This window comes from Prosopis cineraria, unplaced genomic scaffold, assembly GCF_029017545.1.
Source record: "Prosopis cineraria cultivar Desert tree isolate PC_DT_omini unplaced genomic scaffold, ASM2901754v1 PC13, whole genome shotgun sequence".
In the NCBI taxonomy this organism is placed as follows: domain Eukaryota; kingdom Viridiplantae; phylum Streptophyta; class Magnoliopsida; order Fabales; family Fabaceae; genus Prosopis; species Prosopis cineraria.
In genome coordinates this window covers 3,756,911-3,783,900 of record NW_026555344.1, presented here as the reverse complement: position 1 = coordinate 3,783,900, position 26,990 = coordinate 3,756,911, and the positions used below count along the sequence as shown (strand labels likewise).

At 34.5% G+C, this 26,990-nt stretch overlaps 3 protein-coding genes across 3 annotated transcripts; all 3 read left to right on the top strand.

Moving 5' to 3' along the window:
• Window positions 1–8,449: 8,449 nt before the first annotated feature.
• LOC129290760 (uncharacterized) lies at window positions 8,450–14,093 on the top strand. Its single transcript, XM_054927717.1, has 7 exons — window positions 8,450–8,733; window positions 9,051–9,482; window positions 9,578–9,630; window positions 10,949–10,986; window positions 11,537–11,855; window positions 12,842–13,152; window positions 13,414–14,093. Exons 1-7 carry the CDS (start codon window positions 8,721–8,723, stop codon window positions 13,985–13,987), a joined length of 1,740 nt encoding a protein of 579 aa, XP_054783692.1. The 5' UTR covers window positions 8,450–8,720; the 3' UTR covers window positions 13,988–14,093.
• A 1,834-nt stretch (window positions 14,094–15,927) lies between these two features.
• On the top strand, window positions 15,928–19,414 carry LOC129290762 (O-fucosyltransferase 36-like). The gene is made up of 3 exons (XM_054927718.1): window positions 15,928–17,469; window positions 17,817–18,066; window positions 18,924–19,414. Exons 1-3 carry the CDS (start codon window positions 16,184–16,186, stop codon window positions 19,098–19,100), a joined length of 1,713 nt encoding a protein of 570 aa, XP_054783693.1. The 5' UTR covers window positions 15,928–16,183; the 3' UTR covers window positions 19,101–19,414.
• Window positions 19,415–21,402: 1,988 nt separating this feature from the next.
• On the top strand, window positions 21,403–25,877 carry LOC129290763 (26S proteasome regulatory subunit 7). The gene is made up of 10 exons (XM_054927719.1): window positions 21,403–21,598; window positions 22,480–22,561; window positions 23,288–23,379; window positions 23,463–23,540; window positions 23,751–23,812; window positions 23,916–24,060; window positions 24,148–24,366; window positions 24,448–24,629; window positions 25,157–25,332; window positions 25,514–25,877. Exons 1-10 carry the CDS (start codon window positions 21,512–21,514, stop codon window positions 25,669–25,671), a joined length of 1,281 nt encoding a protein of 426 aa, XP_054783694.1. The 5' UTR covers window positions 21,403–21,511; the 3' UTR covers window positions 25,672–25,877.
• The last annotated feature ends 1,113 nt before the right edge of the window (window positions 25,878–26,990 follow it).

Sequence of the window (26,990 nt, the reverse complement as noted above, 5' to 3'; positions counted from 1 at the left end):
AGATATGGGCACTATGAGTTTCTAGTGATGCCGTTTGGGTTAACAAATGCCCCAGCTGTCTTCATGGATTATATGAATCGAATCTTCAGGCCTTATCTCGATGAATTTGTTGTAGTCTTTATTGATGACATACTTATTTATTCTCGAGATGAGGTAGACCATGCTAGACATCTTAAAATTGTTTTGGAGATATTAAGAGAGCACAAGCTCTATGCCAAGTTGAGCAAATGTGATTTTTGGCTTAAAGAAGTTAAATTCTTAAGCCATGTTGTTTCAGAAGAAGGGGTAGCGGTGGACCCTAGTAAGATAGATGCAGTGATGAAATGGGAGCAACCTCGAAGTGTGACAGAAATTAGGAGTTTCTTGGGTCTTGCAGGCTACTATCGTCGTTTCATTAAGGGTTTTTCACAAATTGCAATGCCCTTGACTAAGTTGACCAGGAAAGATGCTCCATTTATTTGGACGAACGAGTGTGAAATTGCATTCCAGGAGCTGAAAAAGAGGTTGACCACCACACCGGTGCTTACCTTACCTGTTCCAACTGCTCCTTATACCTTGTATACTGATGCTTCTAAGAAAGGTTTAGGTTGTGTATTGATGCAGGAGGATCGAGTAGTGGCTTATGCCTCTCGACAGTTGAGACCTCATGAGGAAAATTACCCTACTCATGACTTGGAGCTTGCTGCTGTGGTATTTGCCTTGAAGATTTGGAGGCATTATCTTTATGGTTCTTCTTTTGAAGTCTTCAGTGATCATAAAAGTTTAAAATATTTGTTTGATCAAAAGGAGCTCAACATGAGACAGCGCAGATGGATTGAGTTTTTGAAGGATTATGACTTTGAGTTGAAGTATCATCCAGGGAAAGCTAACGTAGTCGCCGACGCTCTGAGCAGGAAGCTTGTACATACTGCTCACATGATGGTTAGAGAACATGAATTATGGAGTAGTTTACATGCAGTAAATGTAGAAGTAGTCGAGAATCATTTGGCTGCTCTACACATTACTGAATTTGAGAATAATTTTTGGGAAGAAATTAGAATTGCGCAACAGAAGGATAATTATTTGAATAAGATTAGGGTAGAGATTGGGGCTGGAAAGGCTGAACATTTTGATGTGACTGATGATAATGTCGTAAGATATAAAGGTAGAGTGTGTGTGCCTAATGATACTCGATTGAAAAATATCTTACTTGAGGAGGCTCATCAGAGTAAATATACCATTCACCCAGGAGCAACTAAGATGTATCATGACTTAAGACGTGGTTGGTGGTGGCCAAGGATGAAGAGAGATGTAACTGAACATGTAACTCGTTGTTTGACTTGCCAGAAAGTCAAAATTGAGCATCAAAAACCAGCGGAATGCTACAGTCTCTTGATATTCCAGAGTGGAAATGAGACAGCATTTCTATGGACTTCATTACAGGATTGCCTAGAACATCTTCTGGTCATGACACTATATGGGTAATCGTAGATCGACTCACCAAATCAGCTTATTTTCTGGCTATTAATATCAAGTATTCTCTCGAAAAATTAACTGAAATCTACATAAGAGAAGTGGTGAGATTGTAACAGCCCTCCTGGGTCACCACTGCCTCTCCAGGGTCTTTTCCCAGGCGCTGGACAACACACATGTCACCACATGATTGCCGGCTTTCCCACTGGTGGTACAGTGGTTATTCCTCACCCCACCCTCACGGGGGTCTTTTGGAACCTCCCCAGACTCGAACCTCCAACCTCTACCACCTTAACGAAGTTGAGGCGAAGTCTGGTACCATTGAGTCAGTGACTCAATGGTACCAGACTTCGCCTCAACTTCGTTAAGGTGGTAGAGGTTGGAGGTTCGAGTCTGGGGAGGTTCCAAAAGACCCCCGTGAGGGTGGGGTGAGGAATAACCACTGTACCACCAGTGGGAAAGCCGGCAATCATGTGGTGACATGTGTGTTGTCCAGCGCCTGGGAAAAGACCCTGGAGAGGCAGTGGTGACCCAGGAGGGCTGTTACAAGTAGAAGACAAGAGACATCATAATACTCGATGAAACGAAGCACATCGGCAGGAAACAAAGCTATAGATTGTTTTGTAGAATGTATTTGATTTGATTTGTTTTGGATAAATAATTATGTGTTTTCTTGTTAATGATATGCAATATTACATCATTAATACACAACTGTATATTAATGATAAACATGTTTATGTATAACTATCTAGTTATATTAATATCCAAGAGTATATCAATTATATACTATAATACTATCGTAAATCAAAAACATAAAAACAACATAATCATTCACCTAAAATGTATCAAACTAGGTTCGAAAAAATAATAGACACTTTAACTTATTATAAAAAAATCAAATACCTAAAATAAAAAAATAAAAAATTCATGAATAATGAGAGAATAATATGTGTTTTTTGCTAGTAATTCAAACAAATTTCATGATCAATGACAATAAATAATAGATCATAAACAAATAATTTATTGATTAAATAAAGATATTACTTAGATAAATGAAAATGACAAAAATTCAATGATAGATAATACTCTTCAACTTTCATAAAACATAATATAAGACAATTTCAACTTGAATCTTGAACTACGCAGTGCATAATGCGAAATCTGATGATGAAGTTTACTTTTCAATGTCAAATCTCAACTTTGTAATATACCTGGAAAAAAGAGAGAGGAAGAGAGAAGAAAAGCATCAGCATACAAGACTTCTCTCATCTAGGATGAAAAAATGATTGTGAATGTATAATTCAATCAATTAAAAATTAGTTACAAAAGATATATTATGTTTTAATAATATATTTATTCTAATGATTAAAAAGAAAAATCACATTTAATTAGTTTTACGAATGAGTCATATTTAAAAATTTCATCTATAATTTCATTATAAATTTCATCTATAATTTCATCTCAACTTTGTAATATATCTGGAAAAAACAGAGAGGAAGAGAGAAGAAAAGCATCAGCATATGAGACTTCTCTCATCTAGGATGAAAAAATGATTGTGAATGTACAATTCAATCAATTAAAAATTAGTTACAAAAAATATATTATGTTTTAATAATATATTTATTCTAAGGATTAAAAAGAAAAATCACATTTAATTAGTTTTACGAACGAGTCATATTTAAAAATTTCATCTATAATTTATAAAAACTATTTTTTTTAGGCCATTGAGCTAATCTATTAAAAAAAAGTCAAGGGTTGTAACCAAAAAAAAAAAAAAAGAGGTGACTTAGTTTTAAGAAAAATTGCGCAGAATGAAGAGAATTAAAATTTTGCAAGAGCAACCCCTCGTTTAAGGCTCAACAATATTAAAATCCGATCCTGTGATATCATTAACAGTATCTAATACTATATAGGAAAAGTTAACATTTATTCTAAATATAATCAGACATATTTTATGTTTGTGAATAATAAATAAAATTAATTATTTAAATTGTAGCATGTATATACTATATACTAGAAGTGAATCATGTTTTAGAAAGGGTAAGATCCACCACATATGCCTGCACCGTGTGCATGATAACTTTGGCTTTTTCATGAATTTGTTTAATGATTCTGATCTTGAAATGCTATGATTCCTAGGTAATAAATTATCATTAAAAAAAGAGGAAAATGATGATAACGAGGGAAATTTTAAAAGGTTAGAGGGGTTAAACTATTCCATCCCATAAGTTCTTAGACGTGTATTAATTCTGTCTGATATTTCCACATCTCACATGCATTCATCTATTATGTTCCCTCATCTTTACAGGGCCACTTATGGATAACAAGAACATTCAAATCTTTTCTTTCTAATTTTTACTATGAGATTTTTTAAAAAAAATAATCGCATCCAAGGACCTATGAAAAAAAGTATTCACAAACAATGATTAATATATACTCTCTTCGTTTAAAAATATAAGATATTTTTTAAGGAATTCGATATTTAAAAATGTAAGGCATGTTTAGTCTTTTGAGGTATACTCATTATCTTTTTTTAAAAGTATCCTAATTGATGAATGGCTTTATATTTATTATAGGATATTTAATAAGGGTAAATATAAAAAGATAAGATTAGTTTGAAAGTAAGTAACTATTTTATTAGAGTGAGATTCGATTAAACATATCTTACATTTTTTAACGGAGGAAGTAATTGATTATTTTTGGATGGTAACTTGTTATTAGTTTTTGTCCATGAATAACTTTTTTCACACGAGTCATTGAATATGATTTTTCTTATTTTCAAGAATTTGTATGATGCACAAGCCTGCATCTAGTTAATTTGTAGTAGTATATATAATTAAATTAATTTTTCTCTGTTTGAAGAATTTTATTAAATGTATGTCACAGCCACAAGTCATATAAGTAGAACTCACTTTTAAAAGACACCTCATAAAGGGAGAGTGCCGAGTTAACTTATAAATTACAGTCCACCAATATGGTCTCCCAATGTGAGACTCATGACATAGCCCATCTTTTAAGAGCTAATGTTCGCGATGACTCACACTCCACGTCACTCTACTCCATCACATAACATCTTTTATTTATATAAATTCAGTTTGATAAAATATTTTACATTGAACTGAAGGGTGTATTGTTTTCTTTTGTCATTTTCTTGGTTGTATATAACATTTGTAATGAAATAAATTTTTCATTATCAATAGAAGTCGAGTACAGAAAAATTGAATTGGTGCCTATAATATAGTGAATAAATGTTTAAATTCTTGTAAAGGAAATGTTTGGATTTAAAACTTGACTGTGTGATTATGCTTTTAAATAAAATTATCTCTAATAAAATGATACTTATATGAAATAAAAAATTTTAATTAGTTCGCTTAAAAGTTTATAGTTTAAATGGAGGGGCTGAGTAGTCATCATTAATTACTTTTAATTTTAAAATTTAAACGCACTTATTGCCTTGATTTGGGGTTTAAACCGGCTCACAGATCCCTAAAAGTCAAAATCTTCGCTTCGAGTCTTCGACAAAATCATTATTTGATCTCGTTCCTCATTATAGCCATTCATGTCATTTTAACTTTTTCTATCATTTTTAATTTTCGGCCAAAATTATTTATATCTTTTGAGAAAAAAATTTTGCACATTGATTACAAGATTGATGTAAACAAGCTTCCAAATAAATATAATTTACGAGTGATTTGTAAGTTATATAGAAGATTTATGTGTGTAATTTGAGTCTATATGTGTCATACTTTTATGAATTTAATGTATTTTTAAAATTGCATCGTTTTACTTAGAACAGTCAAGGAACTGAATTATTATTGTTATTCACTCATTCTGTTCTAAACTAATTAAATAATGTCATTTGGGGCTAATTTAAAATCAAAAGTTTAAATATTTTAGATGTAAAAAAAAAAACTTAAATAACTATAATGTCGACCTAACAAATCCTTCTCCATCAGTATCACGCTATCACGGAACATGATCAAAAGTTGCAAGGGAACAGTTTTGAATCATATACAAGAGTTTAATGTTGTAAAGTTGAACTTTTAGTTCATTTAGTGGCATGCGTGGATTCTTGTTGTTTGTTTTTCGCTGTTTTTAATTTGAAATTGAATACCAACGAAGAATCAAGGCTCAGGTATAATTTATTTATTGAAACTGTATTTGTTATGTGAATAAATTAAAGTGAATACTCATTCTCAATATCAGCCTCAAAACTAGGCTTTTGATAAAGTTGCGATTATGGCAAGGGAAGCACATGTGACTTGCGGCTGCTCCTATTACACTTTATAAATTTATTATTTATTATTTTGATTTTCAAGAGACTGAAACTGAAATATTATTAAAAAAAAAAAACTACTCATTCTACTCTCTAAAATGAGACGTTGAAACACCAAATTCTTTGATTTGGAATGTTAGAATGATAAAGTATAAGATTAGACGAATTTGCCTTGAATTATCTTTGTTTTATTGCAATTCAAAGCTTTTACACAATATCAAGTAGGATGTTTGTCCACCACAAAACAAAATTATTTCAACTTTTTTAATATTTCAATAGCTTTAATATGAATTAAGATTTATCTCCATAACTCTTTTTCTTTCTGTAAAGCTGCATCTTCCTTCATTGTTTTTGCAAGAAGCTTTTTCATGAATTATTATCAACATATTATTTACTCTTTCCTTTAGCGCAAGCCATCCACATGGACACTACTTGGCCAAAAAAAAGTTAGCAAAATGTGTTAAACTAAGCAAACAATAGTTAACAAAATGTGTTAAACTAAGCAAATAATAGTTAAGGGTAATAAGTCGTTGAATTTAAAGAGTTTAAAGATAAAAGTAATTTAAAAATTGAGTTCATGACATCCGTAGACTCTATATGAAAACAAATGAAGGGTGCAAATAATCATTAATCTTAAATGTTTTTGCAACAATACATAGATCAAACAAATGTGCTAAAGTTATAATGATAATATGGGTAGTCTATGAATTAGGTTGAAATTTGTATGCTTTTTATAAAGTGACAGGTCTAGTCTATTGGCGGTGGCAAGAAAAGCTGAGTCGGAAATTAGATAGGTCAAAATATTCCCTCCCTTCTTTGTCTTTTTTCTTGACATTTCTGACACAAATTTCCTACTTTTGTTGCAATTAAAAGGTTGAAACTTGAATAAGATGGAAGATATTTCCTGGATTGATTTATCAAAGCTTTTTCGTTTCTTTTGGCTTGGCATGTAAATTTGAAGTGGTTGACCTTTAATTTTTAAAAAATTACTCATTTAAGTTCATGTTATTTTGACTCGATAATAATTCAATTATAAAGTTTAGCTCGCTGTAATTTAATTATTTAAATTTGTAGCTACATAAACACTTTATCTCTACATTTTATGACTTGATTTCTTAAAAGTTGATAGAGAAATATTTTTGGTAACTAGTTTATTAAATAGCTAAAATTTCAGATTAAGTTGAATGGGTCAAAATTTAGAGATTAAATATTAATTAATTTAAAATTACAGGGGATGATTAAGCTCCCTTAATTTTTAAAATGTAAGTGATGAGTGAATATATTCTTCTATATTGTGATGATGTACAGAGTAATTTTATTTTTATTAAAAAAATATTGTTATTTTCAAACAACTAAAAACTTAAATTTAAAATAAACGAAATGAAAATGGGAGAGAAATCAAATATTCTTGTATTGTTATTGGCGAGGAAGACACTAAGAAGAATTAGGACATGCTTCTCCATGCAAAAAGAAAAAAAGGAAAAAATATATATTTAAAAAAATTAATTAATTAAAGTTAAGTTTCAATTAATTCTAGAGTGCCAACAAACTTTTATGGTCTTTTAATAATAACATATCAAGTCTAATGACTAAATGGATTTATAAGTTTAGCTATCAATGTTTCAATTTTATTGTGGTGAATTCATAATTTATTTTTTAAATTTTAATAAGTTAAAGAATAAACAATATTTATTAAGTTTTTTATTGTTAATATTAAATACGAACATTTATGTTATCTGTTAAAATTTAAAAAATAAATTATAAATGTATTACAATAAAATTATAAATTTGAGAGTTGGATTTATAAATCTCTTGAACTGTTAAGACTTAATATTTCTCAACATTAAATATTAACATTTTTGTTTTTTTTTAAATTTTAAAAAATAAATTTTAAATACATCATAATAGAATCGTAATTTCAGAGTTGAACTTGTAAATCTCTACAATCATTAAACTTAATATTTTATTATCAAAGAATTAAAAGAATTTGTTATTATTGTAAATATTATTATAATTTAATCTGAGTTAATTAATCCACTTAAAATTTAACTGTGATTCTACCAAAACAAAAAGAAAGTGTCCATAGGCAGAGCTATGTAGGCACTTATCATAGTTTAATAATCTCCAGTGTTAAGACCCATTATGGCACGCTATGATTCTGCACATCCACTGGCTTTCCTGATGCTTAAAGCAAAACGAACAAATTGAATAAATTATTAAATAAAAAATATATAACAAAGAAGTGCTTGGTATACTTACCCGAGAAAATTGAATTAATTTATTTTAAAATTTTCAATTAAAGTCTGAAAATATACAGTCACAATAAATAAATATAATAAAGATATTTTTAAAATACTTGTAAGGCTATTGTTGATAATATTTTTTTTAGTTGCTCCCAACCTATTAAAAATAATTTTGTTTGAGTTACAGTGGAACAAGGGATCTCTCCCATACGATTTAAAGCGAAATATACTATTCACAAAACGTAAATAACAGAATTTTTTTATACAAATAAAAACAGAAGTTTTTCTCCTAGTTTCATCTTCATAACGTAAAAGGCCTACGTAGTTGTCTTCATAGAGCATTCACAAGAGCCCACTGCTAAATAATCCAAGTTTGGCCCATACCACTGAAAGCCCAATAATAGAAGATCATAGAAAATAAGAAACATCTCTCGGCCCTGGGAATTTGTGGGCTCTTTTCCAGCAACTGCTCTGCTGTCTGCTCGTTATCCAATTCTGGCTCGTCCTTCGCCACTTATGGATGGGTGTGGCTCCTCCTTCGTGTGCCTTTCTTCGATTAACTGGCTAGTTTTCTCTTCTGGGGTCGATTCATTATCGCTTTCACTGCATCAACTTCCTCTGGAGTGACTCAATTCTCAGTCACTCTAGTTAAACTCTCCAAAAACAATTCCGAAAGGTGCATAACTTAAATGCAGTCTCCTCCAAGTCATGCACTCTTTATGTCTGTGTAGATTGCTGAATGAGTTCCCATGCCTTTGTTGGGTACGCTCTTCTCTCCCTTTTCTCTGTCTCATTTGTGTAATTCTGGCTTATTCTTTTTTCCTTCTTTGTCACTGTCTTGCATTTCTTTTTGTACTACTGTTGAGGTGTTCTGTGACCAACTGTCGATGATTTTAATATGGCTTTACTGTTTATTAAAGGCATTTGCATTTTTCGTTTGGTAATGGAGACTTCCACCATCCTTGAACATGACTTCCTCTAATTTCGGAGTTATTATTATTTGGGTGTTTTATTAGTTCTAGCTGATGATAATACTATTTATTGTTGATATTTTTTCCCCCTTTGAATTTTGCGACCAGAGATTACAAATGCGCAGCGCTACTTCCACTGTTCTTCGTATTCACTCGGAGCTCAAAAGCCTTTTTATGGTAAAATAACATCAATTTCGTTTACATTTGGTAATGAGCTGAGACTTCCTTGTGCTTGGAAATCTCTGGAAAAGCTTAAAAAGGTGAGCTTCAATGAGGGACGTGTTAAGTTACCAAGGGGCAGACTCTTGATTAAGTCAGTTGCTACTCTTGAACCGAAGAGATTGGCTGCAGATGAAGATAAATGCTTGAGTTTCAAGGATTCAGAGACAGGTGCAAATTATAGTCGGCCTATAGTTCGGCGTGACTCTTTCAATGATGAACCAGAAGAGCTTGATGAGAGGGAGAAGATGAGAAGAATGAGAATTTCAAAAGCAAATTCAGGAAACACGCCATGGAACAAAGGCAGGAAGCATAGTCCTGGTAAATTAATCCTTATTGCCCCTTGTTTCACTTTCCATTCACTCTTGTCCTTTCCCAAGTTCTGAAATCATTTCAAATGTTAAATTCTTGCGCAGAAACTTTACAGAAAATCAGGGAAAGAACCAGGCTTGCTATGCAGAACCCTAAGGTGATGTCATGTAAGATTGTCTTTAAATTTTGATATTAAGTAACACAACATCCTTTTTATTTTTTGTTAAAAAATTCTATAATGCATGATTACTTACCTGCGACCGATTTAGATTCTTCAGGTAGACTACATACTGATTGTACTTCTTTCTTTCTTTCTTTCTTTTTTTCCTTTTTTTGTTAACAGGAAAGCAATTCTTTCTTCTTCTTTCTTTGGTTTTTTTTTTTTGGTTAAGCTTGTCCTACTCAAAGCACATATATAAATGCAATGCACTTCTGAAATAATGACAACTACAATTCCGCAGCTGCAATTTTGATGCTTGCTAATAGTTTCCATATTTATGTTGCTCCCTCCTATTCACAAAAATTATCACGCTGGGATTTTTTTATACAAACCAAGAAAATCATTAAATAACTTGGATTACAGTAAAATTTGATGTTATTTTATTAAAACACCTTTGTCTTAAATACTCTTTTAAATTGACTATTTGAGTATTTGTTTTATTAAAGCAAATACTCTACCTACCGATGTATTTTTTTATGAAGGGTAAAATAATAAAAAATAATAAATACTCCTTCCGTTTAAAAAGGTAAGGCATTTTTAACCGTATCTTACTCCCAATGAAATAGTTATCTACTTTCAAATTAATCCTATCTTTTTATATTTACTTCTATTAAATACACTACAATAAATATAAAGTCATTAATCAATAGGGGCACTTTTAGAAAAAAGGCAATGATTACATCTCAAAAGACTAAAAATGTCTTATATTTTTTAATATCCAACTCTTCAAAATATGTTTGAACGGAGGGAGTACTTCATTGAAAGTCTAAAGCAACAAATAATTTGAAAAATCACAAAAGCTCCAAAGTGAAATCTTTTGTGAAACAGAAGAAGTATTATGTCCTTCACTACATTCTCCCTTAACCCCACCCAGAGAAAAAGCTCATTGTTGACGAATTCTATAGTATTGGCTGTTTTCAAATTTTGAGCAATGTACTTATAGAAGTACTTTTCAACGAGTCTATTTAATTCTTAGCTTTTTCTTAACTTGGCTAGCCAAACTGAGTATATATGAGAATGTAGTATCTAATATTCAAAGTTTGCTTGTTATTTGACTTTGGTTTTTTTTTTTTTTAACAATTTCTTAGTTGAGTTGTAACTTTAATGGTAATTATTGACGGGGATTAGTTAGTGTTGACATTACTGGACTAATTAAGTCTGGATAATGCATTCAAGATGGATTGATGATTAGATTTTCGAATTTGGCTAACGTTAGGCTGATAATTAATTTTCTTAACAAAATTCTGTGATGCAGGTCAGAATGAAGCTGGTTGATCTTGGACATGCACAAACGTGAGTAATATGTTATTCCACTTGCACATGGTTACTATTAGGGAGCCATTTGGTCCACTGGTCTCTTACATTCTCGGTATCATGGATGCCATAATATTTTCTTTTCCCTTTTTTGGTGAATGGATACCATAGTATTTAAGGTTGTCTTGCTTGGTATGACAATTGAAGTTGTGAAAGAAATGATGCATGTGGTATCATATAAAAGGTCTGTACTCCATGGACTCGAGGCTTGAAACTTTAGGGATGAGAGATCCCCATAGTTTTTGGGTGTTATGAAATACCACTAAAATGGTGCTTGTCTCTTCCGTAGTGCTATAATGCCACCAGACATTTTAGATATCATTAAAAGCACATGAAAATCTGGTATGCCTCTTGACATCCAAGATGCGATAAGGATTGTGGTGTGCCATAGAGCTCCTAAATTTATAGTAGGCCAATGAAGGTCTTTGATTCCCATCACCTATTTATTTCGATAGAAATACTGCTCCTTAGGTGATTACTTGTTCTCCCCATGCATTATGCTGGACTCAGCCTTCTTATTGGTTTTCAGCATGGAAACAAGACAGAAGATTGGCATTGGGGTGAGAAAGGGTTGGGAAAGGAGGATTGCAAAAAGGATGGTGCAGGAAGCTTGCATCTTTGAGTGGCAGAATTTAATTGCAGAAGCTTCTAGACAAGGCTTTGTTGGTGAGGAAGAGATGCAATGGGATTCCTACGGAACTTTGAATGAACAGCTGCAGCAGGAGTGGCTTGAGAGTGTTGAACAAAGGAAAAAGATGCAAAGGGCGCCTCATAGTAAAAGAGCACCCAAATCTCCTGAGCAGAGGAGGAAGATTGCTGAAGCCATCTCTGCAAAATGGGCTGATCCTGTAAGCATATGTCAACACCTTGAAGTTGCATACTTTATTGTTTTGCTCACCAAACTCTGGTAGATATTGCAATCGGCTTACTGACTGCTGGCCTTGCATGCTAGTAAAGTCACAAAATAAAAGTGGGTAGTAATGACCATAAGCCTACCAGTCTAGCAACACCTTGGCATTAGTTATATTTGGTTCTTACACCTACTATATTTGTGCATGATATTTATGATGATACTTCTAATCTAAGTCCTGATCCACATGTTCAATACTCTGTGTGAGTGCGCGTGAGTGATTATAACATTACCAATTTTTTATGATCATGCTCCTTAAGATTTCCTTTGAAACATATTTCTTTTATTTCATATGCAACCTAAAAGATTGGGATCTGAGGCTGAGTAGTAGTTGAGGTGTTTCACTATTCTGTTACCTATTGATCTTTGTTGTGTCAAAAGGCTTCTACATTGACCTATTTCACAAGTTGTCTTCCGGTAAATGTCATGGTCACTCTGATTATGCGACCCTTTTTTTTTTTTTTGGCTGGGAACAAGTGCAGTCAGGAGAGTTAAAAGGTCAGAACCGCAAGTTGCGTTTTGGTTGGAGATTTTATTACCTGATGGCACTTTTTATGGTTTACTATTGTCTTGTGCCAAAAATTGCTTAAACTCCGGGCACATTCTCCTGTTGTCTATAGTCAGCTTCTCCTTGGCTTATCCACGTGAGTTTCACTTGAACTTGTTTAATTGTCCTGTTTGCTGAAATGGTTTTGTATGTTCTTTGTTCGAAGCATTCCTATCCAGCATCAAAATAATCTAGGAGGAAATATATTTGGCATCGGTCAAGTATACTCGTCTCTTCTGACGGCCTCGTGTATTTTTTGGTCTCCTAACACAATCCATCTGTTAATTTTTAAATTGAGCTTTAACTTTGTCATCACTAGTTGGAGTTGTTAATTTGTTCCTGACCTACTTCTCTTTTTTGTTTTAATTTTTAAATAGGAATACCGCCAAAGAGTTTGCTCTGCATTGGCCAAGTATCATGGTACTGCTGATAAAACTGAAAGGAAACCAAGGAGAAAGCCAAGTGATGGTACAGAATCCACAAGGAGGAACCCTCTAAGGAAAAAGTCTACTGAAACTAGAAGTTTTGCCAACAGTAATGGGAGAATTACTCAAAAGCAGCTGAGAAGAAGATCATCTCCTGTTTACAAGGATCCTTTGGCGAGTTTTAAGTTTGACATGATAATGAACATCAGAGCACAGAGAGCCGATGCAGAAACCAAACAGACTGAGGCCATTGAGCGAGCAAGGTAAATTCATCTTTACTTACATGGACTCGTGGCAGGATATTATTCCTTTACTTCTCAGTTGAATTTTTACTTTTGCGCTTCTGTGTAGACCCAGAGTCCAAATTTTATGCCTTCATTGAACTTCTCTTTTCTTTTAAAGGACTTTAGACTTTGGCTTAACGATGAATAAATTTACTGTAATCAAATTGACTCATCTACTCTGAAAGCTTTGTCGAATGTGTTTAATTTCGTATATCCCTGACATGATATGCAACTGTGCAGACTATTAATTGCTGAGGCTGAGAAGGCTGCCAATGCGCTTGAGGCTGCTGCAACCAAGAGTCCTATTGCACAAGCTTCCCTCATGGAAACCAGGAAGCTTATAAATGAAGCTATTCAATCACTCGAATCCATTGAAACACAACATATAACTGAGAGTGCTGTTTCTTCTTCTGTTTCCCTGAGCGAGACTGATCAGGAAAAAGGTGCAACACTGGAAGTTTTAAACCAATCTGATATTGTTCCAGTAAACGGACACAGAGCATTTCCATCAAGTGATTACAAGTTAGCTGATGGTAAATTTTCCCTGCACGAGTTGCTTAATGGTGATCTAAAGCTTCACCTTTCAGCTACCAACGGTATTGCATCCTCTCCTTTGGGTTTTGAAAGTGAATCGGATTCAACAAGTGAACCAAAGGAAAACCTACAAGACCAGGGCAAGGAGCACAAGGCAGACTCTTCTCCAAAAGTAATGGGAATTCAATCCGTTAAAGATGAAACACCCTCTAAATCGCTTGCTGTGACTAAAAAGTGGGTTCGTGGGAGACTGGTTGAAGTAATTGAAGAAACTCATTAGAATTGATATAGAACAAGATTAGTTCAGTTTCAAACGCTATCATAGATACCACAATTTGTTAATTTTCATTGTCATCATTGTTTTCTCACTCATTTTCTTTCTCTCTTTCCCTGTGCGTGTAGTTTCCCATGGCTTCTCAAGGTTTCTGATTTTTTACAAACCATAAATTGAGACAGGAAGGTCTTAAAATAACAGACGACAACAATTATCACAGCAATTTTAACTGCAAGATGCTGGTTTGTTTTAGATGGGTGAAAAAGAAACACAGACAAATTGGGAAGCACTATCAGACCAGCTACAACAAAATCTAACCATCAGAAGAAGAATGATCAGAATTGGAGGAAGAGTTCACGTGGGATTCCACTGCCTTCTCAATCTGTTTCCTCTTGGCTTCTTTCTCTTCTTTTGCTTTTTGAATCTCTCTTTCCACTTCATTCTTCTGCAGAACCACACAGACCAGAGTTTTCGGCCCCACAAAAAAAGAGAGCACAAATATTTGATAAATCATAAAACGGCTGGCTCAGATAAATAAACCAATGATGAAGTTTACGTAGAAATCAGTATTATATCAATCTGTTTACATTGATAATATCAGGTACAGGCAACTTGACCCCATGAACTGCAGCCCTGTTAGCAGCCTTGGAGGTCATCAGCTTCCACTGACCAGTGCTCATCCATTTCCTGCAAGGTAGGAGAGCATTTCTCGTCCACTCCATACTAATCAATTCAGCGGCAAAAAATTACACTGCTTTAACTTCAAACTCAATTACATGCATTTCATGTTCATGATTTCCCTCTTCACTTTTTAAAGAGTTTATGGCATGATGAAATATGGCATGCTCTCGAGGCTTCCACTTCATATCAATGCATTACGTGGCATCAAATAACCATAGTTACGTGTCTGGGTGCTCTGAGCTATGGTGGGTTTTAGCACCAAAAACTTCCAGAATTGTTAAAAGATCACTATTGGTTCTTGAACCATCTAAACGATTTCTCACTGCCACTGTACTTCTCAATAGATGTCTGTACTTTTATAAATAATAGCAACGATCTCAGCAAGCCAATGATTTTCTCAAGTCAAGATTAATTGAAGCTTTCGAAAAGAATTATAGATCCATTATTCAAGCTTGATGCTTAGTTGGGGTCATCGTGAATTACTTAATGCTTACCAAATCACACAAAAATGGGGTCGTTAACATTTCTTAGTGAGGAATGCATTTGAAGGACTTAAAATATCTTAAAAATTATAGTTATTGTCATGTTTAACGAAATTACAGTTTAAATAATTTCAATGACATTGATAATTTTATTGGAACTTTAAAACAAGTGTCAAAAATTCTTAACTCTTAATGTTTTGCAGTAATTAAAATTTTTAAGATCTCTATATTATCGAACTTAGATAACTAAGATTTTCAAAGGATTTTATTAAAAATAAATGTTCCTTTTCTAAAAATGAACCGTCTTTTTTTTTTTTATAACGAAATGCGTTTTAGAAGCTAAGCAACGTTAAAACTTGATTATCATAACCAGTAGTTGGGCCTGTAACAGCCACAGGCCCATAATATTGAGATGGACCGTTAAATCGTCACTTTCATTCCCCCGCTGTTTTTTTCTTTCTTTTTTTTTTGAATAAAATTTCATAAATACATCATAGAGATGATATGTCATGTCATGTTAGCATATAAAATTTTTTTTTCATCCAAGCGGTGAAATATGAAAAATGTGAATATTAAATTGATTATATGAGCTTGATGTCTCAGTAAATCTGCGCATTTGTTTGCTTGGAGAAACGTGATGACCATCTAATTTTTTATAATAAAATCTTTAATGTTGTTAATAGTAGCAGTTGGAGGGATTCACTCGCTGATTTGATGCCAAAAAAAATTTCTGCCGACTGATTTTTTTTTTTTTTTTTTTTCATTTTTCCTGGCCATCAACCGAATGGTTCACTTTCGCTCGCTGCTTACGTTTCCGCTCCTTCTCTTCTCCATCGGGGGATATACTCATTTGTTCATTTCATCTCCTCCGTTATTGTCACTCACTCATTCACACTCACCGAGTCGCTGACTCGGCGATTCACATTGTGGGCGACTCTTTAGCTTTTCTCAATTGCTGCCACTACTGACTGTTGCTTCCACTGAGTACTCAGCCTCGGACTCGATCTCCGGTTGTTTGTTACCGTTGCCAAGGGTAGCAATGCAGAGAGATTTGTCTTCGGACGAAGAAGATGACCGCCACAATTTGATCGAACAGAATGTGAGAAAGCCTCCTTCTCCACCCTCTTCTGCCTCTGCTGTGTTCCACATAGAAGATTTCAGTTCTCGAATGCCCCGATTGAATTTCAAGTTCCGAAAGAGGTATTCGTTTGTCATTCTCGGTATTTTAATTGTTCTCCTATACTTCACCACCGATGCCCATACGCTCTTTCCCACCAATTTCCCTTCTCTAAAGTTCGATCCGCTACGTGAACAAATGAAGGAGTCCGAATTGCGCGCTCTTCATCTCTTGCAGCAGCAACAGTCTGAGCTTTTGACTATTTGGAATCACACGTTTCAACTGAATTCTGCTGTGAATTTAACGAATGATTTGAATTCAAGTTCGCCAATGCAGGATCCGAATCACTTACGCTCGTTCTCATCTTCGGCATTGTTGGAAGATCTTAAATCTGTTTTGTTTAAGCAGATTTCTTTGAATAAAGAGATTCAACAGGTTTTGTTGTCTCCCCATAAGACTGGGAATTTGGCCGAACCCGAATTTGGTCTTGGAAATGCTAGTTTGGGTTATGTCAGTTATGATAGGTGTAGAACAGTGGATCAGAATTTGTCACAAAGAAGAACATTTGAATGGAAGCCAAAAACTGATAAATTTTTGCTTGCCATATGTGTTTCAGGCCAGATGTCCAACCATCTAATTTGCTTGGAGAAGCATATGTTTTTCGCGGCTCTTCTTAATCGGGTATTGGTTATTCCGAGTTCGAACGTGGATTATCAGTATGACAGAGTGTTGGATATCGTTCACATTAATAAATGCTTGGGAAAAAAGGTTGTCATCTCCTTTGATGAATTTGCTAATATCAAGAAGGATCATATGAAGATAGATAAGTTTCTATGTTACTTTTCTCTGCCCCAACCTTGTTATCTGGATGAGGACCATATAAAGAAATTGAAGTCGTTGGGTTTGTCAATGAGTAAACCTGAGCCTGTTTGGGTTGAGGATATCAAGAAGCCTAAAAAGAGGACAGCTCAAGATGTTTTATCTAAGTTTACACATGATGATGATGTCATGGCAATTGGGGATGTCTTCTTTGCTGACGTGGAGCAAGAATGGGTAACGCAACCAGGCGGCCCGCTTGCTCACAAATGCAAGACTCTGATTGAACCTAGCCGTCTTATCATGCTTACTGCTCAGCGTTTTATTCAAACATTCTTGGGAAAGAGCTTCATTGCTTTACATTTTCGAAGACACGGCTTTTTGAAATTCTGGTGCGTCCTTTTGAAACGATTTGTATGCACATGTTTCTAGAAAGGAAGGATTAATTTTATGATGCTTTTAGCGTGATGCTTTTCTTTACCCTGTACATTTTGCCTGCAGCTTCCCGATTTCCAAGTTCTAACTTGTGAACTGCTAACAGCTTTTTAATCTTCAGCACATAGCTATTATAATGTTTTCTTTCTGATTTATATACAATCTTGTGGAACTATGTCTATGCCAATACTTTGGCAATTTTTGGGCTTCTGCCTCATGAGAAATCTTCCTGCAATTTTCCCTCTTGTATTTTATATTATTCCTAGTTGTATTATCACTAATGATCCATTGGTCATATTTACAGTAATGTTAAAAAACCAAGTTGCTTTTACCCCATCCCTCAAGCAGCAGATTGCATTTTGCGAGTGGTTGAAAGTGCCAATGCACCTGTCATTTATCTTTCCACAGATGCAGCAGAAAGTGAAACCGATTTGCTGCAGTCACTCGTTGTGCTGAATAACAAGCCTGTTCCACTAGTAAAACGCCCAGCTCGTAATTCAGCAGAAAAATGGGATGCTCTATTATACAGACATGGTATTGAGGGCGATTCTCAGGTGAGATGATAGTGCTGTTTCTTGCAGTTAAGGCAACATATATCTGTTCGCTGGGCTTTCTTTTTGTTATTGTTGTGTGCTGTATCTGCTGGATCAATCTTCTGTTTTTCTTTCAGTGACCCAGGTTGTCTGACCCTAATTAGAGTGGAACGTTATCTTTCATTACAATAATGTGTATCACTGCATGCAGAGTGATGTGCTGATTTATTTTCCGGTTATTGAGACTCAAAATCTCAAATATGACTTCTATACAAAACAGATCATCTGCATCAGTATGTGTGTCTTTTATTCTCTTCTCTTCCTATTTATAGATAGGGAGAGGGATTGGTATTCAAGTTTGAAATCTATGGCCAAAAATAGGATCCTTTAGCTTGACCTGCAAATGATAGGTGAAGTGTAATCTGCAGAGAAGCCAGATCCAAAAATCTTGCTGTTTAATTATAAGTCTCGTTAGCCCACCTAAACCTGTTGCTTTCAGGAAAGGAAAATGGAAGTTTAATGAACTTTAGGCCATTTGATACTCAAATTATTGCTTTCAGTTTTCCTGTTGATGATCTTTCGCTTGCATTGAGCAGCACTTCCTGAAATAAGGTTTCAGAGAGTACTGGGCCACGTTATAGTTGATTCAGAGTGTAGATTCAAAGTTTAGGCTGACCGTACTTTATTTATTTATTTTAATTCTATCTGCACTTTCCGTCATGCTTCTTTTGGGATAAGGCAATAAAATTAAATGAAAAAACATTTTGACATGTTATGTGTGCTAGTAACTTCGCTAACAGAAAAGCCTACTGAATTGTCGGTATTGCCAGGCATCAAATTCTTCTACTGACATGCATTATGAATATTTTATAATTAAGGTGGAAGCTATGTTGGATAAGACTATATGTGCCATGTCTAGTGTGTTCATTGGAGCCCCGGGTTCCACTTTCACTGAAGACATCTTGAGGCTTAGAAAGGACTGGGGATCAGCATCAGTGTGTGATCAGTACCTGTGCCAAGGCGAGGAACCAAATATTGTTGCGGAAAATGAATGAAGATACTACAAAACTTATTCATGTACCCCTGCCATTTATTACTGCGCCACTTCTGTCCTATAATAGGTTTGTTTGAAATTTATTGTGTATTGATTTTTATGTATGATAATAACATTGGCGATTTTGTCTCATAAGCGTTATTCCTTATTGATCTACTCTTTCATCAAAGAGATTGTTTGTACAATGAAAACCTGGTCCTCAATTTGGCCCTAGTGCAATTACTGGCTCTTCAACATGTCTTCTATGGAAATGAAAACTGTTGCTATCTGTGGATTTTCTCTTGGACTTTTGGTAAATGAAGTTTAATTTTAAAACTTTTTACTTGTTATAACCTATGCTCAATTTCAAGTACATCTTACCTTGTTGTAAAGGACAAGCCAAAAGGCATTTCAAGAAGTCATATATAATTTTCAATAAAAGTCTATTTCTGTTCCTTTAACTTTACGCTAGTACAAAAAATTGAGATATTGCATAAATGAAACATTAACGAACATTTTCAAAAAATTGAGATATTATATTAACAAAACATCCATATTAGCATTTCTAGGAGTTGAGATATTACATTGGCAAAACATTTTCAAATGTTAATATATGTTGTTTATTTTTTTTAAATAACAATAATTAGTATAAAGAATTGTCATTTGAGACTAACATTATTAGAATTAGAGAATAGAAAAAAATGCTTTAAAAAGTAAAGAGATCAAATGAAAGTTTTATATAAAGTTAAAGGATTAATAATATACTTTTCCAATAATTTTTGTGTGTTGTTTCTTAATGTGATTTTTCTTCAATAGCAGTTCTTTGGAGCTTGAAACTTGTCATAAGAAAGGTTCAAGCTCTTAAGAAACTCATGCATTTTGCTTTTTTTTTTTTTTTGCGGATAAAAAACAGTTCTACAATAGAATTGGTCTAAAAATAATACCAAAATTAAAACACCTAAACTTAAAAATATAAAATGAACGAGACAAATTAGGAAGTTAAGAAGTTAATATTCTAATTAAGAGCCTCCACAGTGATCTTTATTGAAGACTATTCAAAAGCTTCTGATCATGACAAATGATACCAAGAGGACTGGAGCTTGTAAAGGTTGAAAAGTTACCGCCAGCAAAGCAGTAAAATATATATACTATTTTGATATTACTATGGTATGAAATTTAGTCAATGCTTAATTAAACAATTTTTTTAAAATGAGGAGATGCAGTAAATGAAAGAATGTTGTTAAAAATATGAAAATATCATTAACTTAAATTGGTAGTAGAAGACGGTAATGCACCTACTAGAAGATTGCCCCTCTGCTGTTGGCTGCAAAAAATAAACCGCACGCAGCGGATCTTCGTGCATCTGGAGGGTTCCAACATGTCACCTTCGCTCTTTAGGCTGTTCATAGAAGGAGACTGTCATGCACGTGCTTAAGGATTGTCCCTTTGCAGAGGATCGGTGGAGAGAGTTCATCATGCTTGAACTCTGGAGCAGCTTCAAAAATTTGATCAACGAACACTGGATACTTTAGAACTTTGAGACATCATGCTGGAAAGGAGTTCACTAAATAGGTAACATGGGATGTTCCTTTTGGATCCGTGTACTAGGATGTCTGGTATGCTAGATGCATATGTATATTCTCGAATGAGGATACTAAGAGATTGTGCTCGAAAGAGGAAATTTTGCATCAAGTTGAGTCTGATTGGAGTGTACTGAATTCCTCTACTACAAAGAGTGCTTCATCTGAGCGTACTTATTACTAGTGGTACTGGCCTGATGGTATTAACTTTCGCTTAGACATTGATTGTTCTTACAGTAATGACATTTCCAAATGTGGAGGTGTGCTACGGAATAGCCATGCTAAATAGATTGTTGCCTTTCATTCTAATGTTGGTCACTTTGTTCTCATAATTACTGAGATTATTGGTCACAAAAGCTACAAAGAATGATTGAGTTATCACTCGTTTAGAAATATCATTGAATATGCTAGAGTCAAGTTGCATCATTCTAATTTTGTTTCCTTGAATTTTATTTATAGAAGCAAACTTTTGCACTCATTTATTTACATAGAATGTTTTAAATTATATTGATAGTTTTAGTGTGTTTAATGATAAAAAGGTTAAGTCTCATTTTATAAATTGATGTTGCTTGTTTCTTTAAAACGTTATAAATTATTATTTTTTTGCCAACCATTTTAAATTATGGATACAACAGTAGGAGAATATATATATATATATATATAATTTTTTTTTTTTTTTTTTGCCTTTTATGAAAGTCACCTTGTTATTTGCTTTTCTTTCTCGGATTTGCACACTACTGTACCCTTCCTGCATAAAAGCCCCGCTAAGCCCAAATAGAATCGTAGTTTCATAGTCACACTTACCTCTTACGAAATTCTGAGGAAGTAAAACAAATTCGGAAGGATCACATCAATGGCACCCGATCACGAAGAGGACATCAAGGACGAGAAGAACCCCCGTCCCCTCGACGAGGATGACATTGCCCTGCTCAAAACCTATGTAAGTTGTTTACGAAATCCCTACCTTTTGGCGTTCCCCTCTACCTGTCGAGGTTCTGTAGATCTACGTATTTGTTTGAGTATTCACTTTGTTGATTTTCCTTGGGTATTATTTTCAATGTTACCTCAGCTGAATCGCAGTTCAAGCTTTGTTCATTCTGCTGATGATGGGTCTCATCAATAAGTTTATATTGTTTTTTGGCCGCCTGGCATTTGGCCAATTTACTATTCATCTACTGTGTACTTTAATTAGCTTGGTGTTATTGCCTTAATCTTGATACTGTGCGGGTGTCAGTTTAATGCGATTAATTTGAAGATCTCCCTGGCTGTAGAAACAACGTTTATGAAAGTCTAAGGGTTTTCATACCTCTTGGCACGCTTCCGGAACTAGTTAGACTTGTTGGGTGTCAAGAATATGTTAAGTTAGGTTTATTTATCATTTGCTAACCCAGATAAAATTATGCTACATATTCATGCTGTAGATGCATTAGGTTTTGGAACAGATAAATCTTTGTACTTGGGATGCCTCAGTCGCTTGCATATTATGTGAATCCCGAACTTCTCCAGTCAGATGAGAAAATTATTCAGCTTCTGTTATTTTTTATGAAGAGTGACTGAGATTCCGTTCTTGTACACAGATAATTATATAAAGTAGTGATCACGATGGGTGTTTTTCAGCTTTTCCTCTTAATATGTAAGGCAAGTCTATTGGTAGTTCATTGCCAAGAGCCTACCTTCTGATTAAAGCTGTTCTATGGCTAATCTTATGTTTAAACGTTTGTACGTAATGTACCTCCTCTTATATTCTGTTATTGGTGTTACCTCACCCACAGTGACTTAGTTTAAAGGAATTGTTTTAGAAGTAAATATTGGTTTGTGCAGGGTCTGGGACCTTATTCCACAGGTATAAAAAAGGTGGAGAAGGAGATCAAAGAGATGGCAAAGAAAGTCAATGATTTATGCGGTATTTTCACCAGTTCCTTTCTTTATCTCACTAAGATGCAAACCTGTGTATTCAGTATTTGAAAAAACTCGTTATGGATTTGGGATGTGTACTCTAATTATCTTCAGGCCAGAAAAGTATACTCTAATCTAATTGTATATTACTGCACAAGGATGTGTGTGTGTTTTTGACCTCGCTGCTGATTCAGTATGTTTAATAATCATTATTTTATAGTCAGAGATGAATTATACTTCATATTCATATACTTTTTCTTTGTTTATCATTTCTATATCATGTTGATCATAACATTTACTCGACCATTAGTCCATTACCCACAATATTAGAGAGCTAGCTGGGTTCTAGTTGATAAATTCATGAAGACTGAACCGGACGTGTACATTACATGCTAGTTTGGAAGGAACCACACTTTATTAATTCTTATCTTGCCAATGTATTTCCATGTTGCTCGTTAGATTGTTGTAGTTGTTTAAATTTTGGATATTATTTATCTGTTGTTAGTATCTTTGTTATGTGCTTATCTAGTGTGTGACCATTCTTATATATTTATATTTTTTTATAATAAAAGTTGAAGTAGTCCCTTAATCAGGTGATGTATTCCATTTCTATTTGAAATCTTGTTACTGTGCTGTTTGTACTGTAATTTCTGCTGATTGTCTTGGTTACATGTACTGCTGGCTGATTGCATCTGCATACTTTGACTTAACGTGCTTTTTTTGTTATGTATAGGTATTAAGGAGTCTGATACTGGTCTAGCTGCACCAAGTCAGTGGGATCTTGTTTCTGATAAGCAAATGATGCAGGAGGAGCAGCCTCTTCAGGTGGTATCTTATTACTATTATTTTCGCTCAAAATGTTTTTTTATATTTGTGGGAGCTGCTAAATTTGACTGTTGATTGAATAGGTGGCCAGGTGCACAAAGATAATAAATCCAAATTCTGAAGATGCTAAATATGTTATCAATGTTAAGCAGATTGCAAAGGTGCCTGTATTTGTAGTAACTTTTTGTTATCTTTATCATGTTCGTGTCTGCTGGATTTTTGTAAAACATAAGTCCTGCTTCACTTAACATTGTTTAAGATATCACTTGGTGATAAGTTTTGGTGTGTGCTTTTTAAAATGCCAGTGAGGCCTCACCTTTCTTTCTTTATTTCACAAGATGGGCCTGATGTGATCTTTTTGTGGATGACAGTTTGTTGTTGGGCTGGGTGACAAAGTTTCCCCTACTGACATAGAGGAAGGAATGCGCGTTGGGTATGTTCCACGTTGGTTACTTTACATGTCAAAATATTACAAAGAGATGGGGGCACTTCAATTTGATCTTTGTATTTTATTGACTATCATTCTATCATTGCAGGGTTGATAGAAATAAATACCAGATTCAGATTCCTTTGCCTCCAAAAATTGATCCAAGCGTTACCATGATGACAGTGGAAGAGAAGCCAGATGTGACATATAATGATGTTGGTGGCTGTAAGGAGCAGATTGAAAAGATGCGAGAAGTAAATGATAGAAAAGTTTTCATCTATAAGTATTAATTACCTAGAGAAAACAGGATGTAGCACTAATTTTAAAATTTCCCCTTCTAGGTTGTTGAACTTCCCATGCTTCATCCAGAGAAATTTGTTAAGCTTGGAATTGATCCTCCAAAGGGTGTTCTCTGTTATGGTCCACCAGGAACTGGAAAAACACTTTTGGCCAGGGCCGTGGCTAATAGAACTGATGCTTGTTTCATTAGGGTTATTGGAAGTGAGCTAGTTCAGAAATATGTTGGTGAGGGGGCTCGGATGGTTCGTGAACTATTTCAGGTCAACATCTAAGATCTATGATCTTGCTTTAATAATTATTTTTATGTCATGATAGTCTGACCAAAATTTTGTTTCTTGTAGATGGCCCGATCAAAGAAGGCATGTATTGTATTTTTTGATGAAGTCGATGCAATTGGAGGTGCCCGTTTTGATGATGGTGTTGGTGGGGACAATGAGGTTCAGCGCACGATGCTTGAAATCGTGAATCAGCTTGATGGCTTTGATGCTCGTGGAAACATCAAAGTTTTGATGGCAACAAACAGGTAGGATGCATGGTTAATACAACTTGTCATGCTTTTATTTTTTTAAATCAATTTTACATTTTTCTGAAGATTTCCTTTAATGACATTCATTTAATGTGGGTAAATTTGTGTAATCTTTGGAGGATGAATATTTTAATAACCAAAATTAGCTTTATAATTGCTGTCAAATGTTTCTTTTGCAGTGCTTTTTCGGCTACATTTTTTTTTATTTATTATTATTCTTCTTCTTCTGGTTGAACCCTAAATGACTGCTAGAGTTATAAAATAGGAAGAAAGAAAGGGGGGGAAAAGCCTCACCCTGTTAAATTGTGGATATTTTAATCCTTTTTTTTTTTTAGATTGAAGCTTGATGTATCTTTAGTTGAAATATGTCATTATTTTCTTGAATCTTGGTTTCCGGACAGCTTCACGAGAAATACTGCACAGATCAGAATTGCACTTTCAATGCATTTTGTGCAATACATTCTTTGAATAAATGAGTGCGGCCAATTATGTAATGGTAATGGATTTTTACACAAATTATATAGGCCTGATACTCTAGATCCTGCCCTACTTCGACCTGGGCGTTTGGATCGTAAGGTCGAGTTTGGTCTCCCTGATTTAGAGAGCAGGACCCAGATATTCAAGATACACACAAGAACCATGAACTGTGAGAGGGATATCCGATTTGAACTTCTTGCTCGCCTTTGTCCAAATTCCACAGGTAAGAACCCCCTGAAAGGATTTGACTGTTTGTGCTTTTGCATTTGCTTTTCAACTATCAAACATTGAAGTGAGTGTTCAGGTTTCGAGGTGTTTCTGCAGCTTCCTTTCCTTTTCTTATTTTAGATCTGTGACCTTCTCGATATAAGTTTGTTGACTCGGGTAAACTTTTTTGTCTCCAGGAGCTGATATAAGGAGTGTATGCACTGAAGCTGGTATGTATGCCATCCGTGCCCGAAGGAAGACTGTAACAGAGAAAGATTTCCTGGATGCAGTGAATAAAGTCATTAAAGGGTACCAAAAGTTCAGTGCAACTCCCAAGTACATGGTCTACAACTGAGTTTGTTCTTCCCCCTCCCTGCTTTTGGTTAAACCTTATCAGCACGTGCAATATTTTCCCCAGAGAAAACTATCATAGCACATGATTCTTTCACGAGGAGATTGTTAGATTCGTCCGTGTGAACCTGTACTTGCGAGGTTGATTCTGTTGAAACATCCATGTAACAAATGTTATTCTTCAATTGATTTGAATCATTGCAATCGTCAGATATATGCGCGTAACAGAAATATCAGCTGCATTGTGAGTGCCATTGCGTATTATATGCTCCAGTAAGAATGCAATCAATACACAAACACACACACACTCTGGTAAGGAGAGGGGGTTTATGCATGTTTGGTGCACGCAAAAATATTTTCTAGGAAGGAAAATGAGAATATATCTAGGAATAAAATAGGGTAGATGCCTGGTCATTTCTTTTCTAGAATGTATTTTTCTATCTAGCAAACATTTGCAATTGTTTCTAACTCATGTTCGATTCCGCCCAACTGTCTTTGTGAACCATGCAAAAGCATGGAGATTGCTGAAACTTACATGCAATTTTTATTCTATTTTATTAATTTGTCAATGATATAGGCAGACACATTTTTCAGCATAACTCAACCGTTGCCTTTGAGCAAATTTCTCCATGTCATGCATGTCATGCCTGTTTTATTTGGTTAGGAGATTTTGGAGGGGACAGGAAAAATGCTTCCCTTCCCTCATTCAGTTGAAAAATTTCTCTCCTTATATTAGTCCCCTCCAAATTGAAGGATTTCGGAGGGAAGTCAAATTTATTAATTAATTTACCCTCATTAAATTTTGCTATATTCCATGGCTACCCATAATTAAAAAGTTCATTGCCAATGTCATTCTTTGATCTCTCCTTTCTCCACTGTTTCCTCCTTCCATGTCTCCTCCATCATTCTTTGATCTCTCCTTTCCCCATTGTTCCCTCCTTCCATGTCTCCTTCTCCAACACTAAGCCATGCCCTCACTCTTAAGTTTCTCTATCATTACATCTTACGCTTCACTTGCAGGATTTTAAAATGCCCACCAGTTATATATTGCTTTAATACAATGATGCAGGACTTGTGGCAAGTGAAAATTGAGGTGGGTTCAAAGCCATCAGACATGAATGGCACGGTGGTGATTGCCGGTAGCCAAAACATGCTAGAGGTGACAATTTTTTGAATAAAAATAAGTTTCAATTTTTTAATACATAATAAAAATATATATTAAGATTAGAGTAATTCTTTTAGAAATGATGCCATTTATGTTTAGATATAAAATAGATTTATGGGAGTTGGAAAAAAAAAATTCTTTCCATACAAGGGTAAAAT